Raw genomic sequence first — 5,574 nt, forward strand, 5'->3', positions numbered from 1 at the left:
TGTACAAGTATTGAACCTTTTAACAGTCAGAGTCTCTGGTCTACATAGGCCAGCTGATGATCGAGAGTATCAATCAAGCAGAGAAGGGAATATTTTATTTACTTTACATACTAGCAGCAGCAAGCAAGCAAGCAATCAAGCAACCAGGCAGAAAGACAACAGTAGTCAGACAGAAAGACAACACTAGACTGAAATTTTCATTCTTCTTTATTCAAACAATACGCGCTGAGCGTGCTTGTCTGTCTTCCACACAAGAAAATACCTTTCATAAATCATCAACGAACAGATTAAATCTCAACATCAACATCACTTTATTTACCTCTATACTCACTTTATCATTCACATTTCAGTCTTTAAACGTTGCTTGGGATTAGGAAGATCACATTCTGTTACATACATCTGTGTGTCAGTCCTCTGAGCACGAATACATCGTCTGAGTTCACCTTTTCCCCTTCCCGTATCCTCTTATTGCGCTTCATACGCCATACACAATCATAGCGGTTCTTGTTATTTGGACTTTGTTCTGACCCGCACCTATCCGTTTTTTTACTTCAAAAAAGCTCCCCTATCCACCCCTTTGAACTCTTGTCGCCAACAATTCCCTTCGGAATATGCTTTGATCAACAGAAATTCATTCACCCTCAGAGCTCGCATTTCGGTTCGTGTCAATAGAGGTCACGCCTCTCCCTTCCCAGCACTTGACTTCTCGTCTCACGGAGCATTCTCACATTTTCAACCTTCCACTCCCCAGGAAACCCGACCATTCACTTTCATCGCCCATATCTCCGTACCCTTTTCCCTCCTTTTCTTCCCGATATCTCAAGTCAAAACCTCAAGAGTTGTTTATACTCTGTGATTCCGATCACCATTCAGGTATCCTGTCCTTCGCACAATTTTCCTCGGATCGAGCGTCTGACGGTAAGTTGTAATCATTTTCCTACACATTTTCTTCAACTATGATACTTTTATCTCTCTTTCATCAAAACATTACTAACCTGAAGCTGTTTATTCAGCCCTGCCAAAGCGAGCTTCGTTGCGCTTGGTCGCCTCACTCACCCGATTTTTCGAAGTCCAGCCGAGGTCTTGACCTCTGTTTAGGTACAGCAGATCTGATAAGGTGGTTGGAACTCGAGATTATTCAAATTGTCTTCAAATTGTCAATCAATTTGGATTTAAAGTGAATGATACTCAACAAGTCTGTTAAAAGTTCATCTATAAATCGGTCATTCTATTCGAATTAAATATACCTTCTCGAGGCGGTGAAGGTCTAGTGCTGTCTTAAAAAGTTGATTGACCTCATTCACCTCATTCGGCTTGTTGCACACGTCCCGTGGATCAAAATGTAAATGACTTTATCGAGACTCTAACTCTAACTCTGCCTCAAATTGAACATTGTCTCTCTTTGGATCATCAACTAACCTTCATATTCGTCAATCCATAAATGCAATTGGCCCTCAGAACCAGGTATACCATCTCACTTTGAGAGTGACTCCGTCAAATTCCTGTGACGACGATTTCTGAAGCGTCCGCCCTTCTAGCACAGCCATAGCGCATGGCTTCTCACGGACATCCTGGACAAATAAAGAAAAATAGTTCTAGTCCCAACGTCGTGGGTTTAAATGCCAACAAGGCTCCTTCTATTTCATCTGCTAAGCCTCGATTCAGGTCACGGACTGGATGCTGGTGAGTCACACCCTTGATCAGACGTCACAAACCTGATGATCATCTTGTTTCTTTCTGTGTGGTAAGATCCAAAAATCTAACCTCATGTAAATCATCTTCCTGTCTTTGGGTATCTCCAGGACTTGTCGGAGACGAAAGGTGAAATGCGATGAACGAGGTCGCAACTCGGAAACAGTCGCATACGGCGGCCCATTGTCCACCGCATCTGGATGCAAAAGATGCGAAGATAGTGGTAGACCTTGTCATGGGTATGGTGCACATGCTCCCAATAGACCATTGCTGCACTCGTATGCAGCCTCCACACCTGGGGATCTAGCAAATAACTCAACACCATTCTACACGCTCGGTAATAGTACCCAAGAACACCCGTCCAACTTTCCATACTTCTCCCATTATATGTCAGCATCAGATTCATCGCCATCCATCATGTCCGACCTAGCATCCTGGAGTAGGTCATCAGACTCTCTCAAAGTTGCAGAGCAATATCCCGAACAAGATTTACACGCTCAACACTTGAGACTAGCTTCCTCGACCTCCGCCGCCGCTCCAAACCTTGCTTCAACCCCAGGAACGATTCATTCTCACCCACACACGCTCATCACCCCACCGCTTGATATGAGACGCTTTTCTGTTCCCACTTATCCCACTTGGCACAGCTCAGCTCAGGAGCGTCATCAAGCTAATCATCATCATCCCGGAGACTCGAGGGATTCTTTTTATCTTCATTCAGCACCCCGCGACGTGGGAAATCTCAACAATGATGGCATATTTCAAGCGGATGGGACAATACGAGATAACATTCAGGAAACCCCATTTATGAACATTTCCCTCAACACTCCACTATTACATCGTTCTAATGGGTCTAATGCAAATTTTTCAAGTGTGCGACCTCATGATCCCGATATGCGGCCAAATACTCAAAGTACCAATCGCCCTCACCTTTCATCTGTTGATTTTGGAAGACCGCATACGTCTAGCGGCGTGACTTTGCCCCATGTTAATAATACTCATCTAGCGTCGTCCAGAAATTATCGGAGTCCAGTCTTCCAACACCCCGAAGTCATCAGTGGCATACCAGAGTCAGCTTACGATTCTTCTGTCTCTCCCACCACTACTCATTGCAGTGAACTAGGACGAAATGGGTGGCCTGATTCGATGAATGGATCTAATCACTCAAAATTGCCCTTACAACCATTCAACCCAACAGGTCCTTCACTTCCTGGCTTCCACTCACCTACGATGAGTAAACCATTGTCTCCAATAACGCAAAGGACGAGTGCTTCTCAAGATTTATCATTACTCAAGCCAGTCTCGCCCATTGATGCTTCCAATGCTTGCTCTCTCAAACCACGTTATGACTTCTATTCTCCTTCAAAAGGAATGCCGTCTGATACCCATTCGCGTTTTCCGTTATCGGGCGCTAATCTTCACTCTCCCTCTCACAATGGGAATTTCCACGGTCCACCAAAGATGGAATACGGAGCTGTATCAATCGACAGTCATCATCTGATTGGCAGTGATATGAAAAAACAATCCAGTTCAACTCTTGAAGTGAATGGTGGTTCCAAAATTCTGATACACCCTCCTAGCTATGTCGATTCCTTCGAGTCTGGAATGAGTCAGGCAATACCCGATCGAAAGAATTCCACGTCTTCTTCTAGATCATCTCTTTCTACTTTTGATCATGGTTCATCTCCTCATATATCACTTACTGGACGTCCATCTACCAATCACCCATGTTCTCCTTCCGACGCTTCCTCTTCTTCTTCTCCGGGATCGACTACTCAACTTCACCAAAATCATTATCATCAGCCCACGATGAGTAAACAATCATCATCGATGAACATGTTTGAAGTATTACAAACTAACAATCATACAAATTGGAATCCCATGGACGCACATGTCTTACAAGAGCCTGTAAACCATGAATTTTCAATTCATCAAGGAAATCATTTATCTGTAAACCCAAAGAACGATTCAAGTAACGATGACAGCCCCGTTTCCACGGCTAACTCTACATTCTCTTGTCCGGGAAGAAATCAGTGTTAGTCGTTTTGACATTGTCTTTTGATATAAACCTCCGTGGTTGAATTCTTTCATCATTGAGTTACCTATGAGAAGTTTAACAATGATCTCCTATTTTTCTTTCAGATGAAGCCCACGGTTCACCTGGAATTTTACATCACAACACGATGATTGAAGAGCCTGCACCTTCATTTTCTCTTATTTATAAATTCCCACCACCTGAAACTCCTTTACCTATAATTGAGACTTCACAACACTTTTCAGTAGACTCATCAACACACAAAGGGTAAGCGAAGAAAAATATTTGATATTGAATTTTATGATTTATTATACTTTAACAAGTCAAATGAGAATTGTCCGTGTAAGCTGGATTTTTGAACATAAGCTTCAAAGTTGATTTACATGACTTCATTTTCGTTTATTTCCCTTTCTCTTCCACCTTTTTTATTAATAAATCTTTCTTTATGATGTTTTATGATCTATGAACTTTTCAAACGTTGAATAATTAGAAAAGGTGTCGAACTTTAAGATTTTTTTTGACTGTCAAAACTGTAATGATCTCTTTCCTGAATCCTTTTGATTACATAATATGTTAGAACTTTAAGTGAGAAGAAGTAATAAGAAAAATAAAAAATAAAAAAATTACCCCCCAAAAAACCAAGCACCTCTTAGATATCTTCACTTTTGTACCGTGAAGGAATTGATTGAAAAAACTTTTCTCGAACCCAGAGAATAACATCCTCGATCATTTTACAACTATCTAACTATCTTTCCACCCCACTTTGTATATTGTTTTATATTTTCTTTCCGAAGCGCACTTGTTGTCTTACTCCTTTGTTTTTGAAAATATCTTTCCTTGTATCTTTTAGAGACATCGAATCAATCGAAAAGAACTCCTGTTTTCTTAAAGCAAACATACTTTAGTTATCACTCTTTGAACATTCATAATATCCGTAGAAGTATCTCTTTTTTGATTATTTGATATAAATCTGATCCACCATTCTTCGTGGGGGGTTTGGTGCTCAAAAGGAGTTGAAACTTCTGAGCATCTTCAGTGAGAACACTATCAATCCTTGAACCCTGCAGCGAACCAACCCATCATGAGAAAGAATCAGCTCCGGGGATGGGGCTATCCGATCTTCTCCGATTCCAGCTCGAGTTCGATCCCCGAGGTCGGGTCAGCAAGCACTGGGTGGTTGGCGCGGATTTCAGATGTCGGAGCGCGATCAGACAAGACGCGCTCTAGAGTAGGGAGCGCGTTCTAAATTGCGTAAAGATACAAAAAAGATAACACTGATTCTTGCTACCGACTAGATGACCGTTGTTTTCTGGTAGACTAGTGTTTACACATGTATTTGACTAGATACATAGTGTGATATGCAACAAAGCAGGCCGCACTTTAAAAAAGATAAACAATAAACAGGGGGTGCGTGGGTGAACTGTTTAAGCAAAAAGACACAAAAATGAAAAAAAGTCTTGAAAAACACAATCAAGGCTGTGATAGCAGCTCAGAGACTAGTTGGAACTTTGGAAAAGCTGTTGCAACTTGCAAGTGGGGCTATGGATAGGCAATGATGTCCCAAGTCTGGTGTCATCCACAAAGATGTCTCTGTCATCCAAGCTATACAGATCAAATTCACAACCATCTTACCTGCCTCTAGCCCAATATTAAGCTCAAAAAGACCTTCTAAGCTTCAGATTATTGAAATCTTGTGTATTGGTGTGCCACCCCTAATTTGGGATTTGTTTGACACACTGCAAACATGCTGCATTCACCACCTGAGTCAGCAACCCTCTGGAGAGTGCTGAGGGATCATATAAAGCAACAATGTTTTTGGATAACATCATCTTGTGAGACCATGTAAC

General features: G+C 41.8%; 1 protein-coding gene across 1 annotated transcript; it reads left to right on the forward strand.

Moving 5' to 3' along the window:
• Positions 1-1,552: 1,552 nt before the first annotated feature.
• MELLADRAFT_114391 (uncharacterized protein) lies at positions 1,553-4,105 on the forward strand (the record flags this gene model as incomplete). Its single annotated transcript, XM_007419293.1, has 4 exons — positions 1,553-1,683; positions 1,803-3,727; positions 3,835-3,994; positions 4,051-4,105. 4 exons carry the CDS (start codon positions 1,553-1,555, stop codon positions 4,103-4,105), a joined length of 2,271 nt encoding a protein of 756 aa, XP_007419355.1.
• Positions 4,106-5,574: the final 1,469 nt, after the last annotated feature.

The sequence above is a fragment of the Melampsora larici-populina genome (assembly GCF_000204055.1).
Source record: "Melampsora larici-populina 98AG31 unplaced genomic scaffold MELLAscaffold_155, whole genome shotgun sequence".
Classification (NCBI taxonomy): domain Eukaryota; kingdom Fungi; phylum Basidiomycota; class Pucciniomycetes; order Pucciniales; family Melampsoraceae; genus Melampsora; species Melampsora laricis-populina.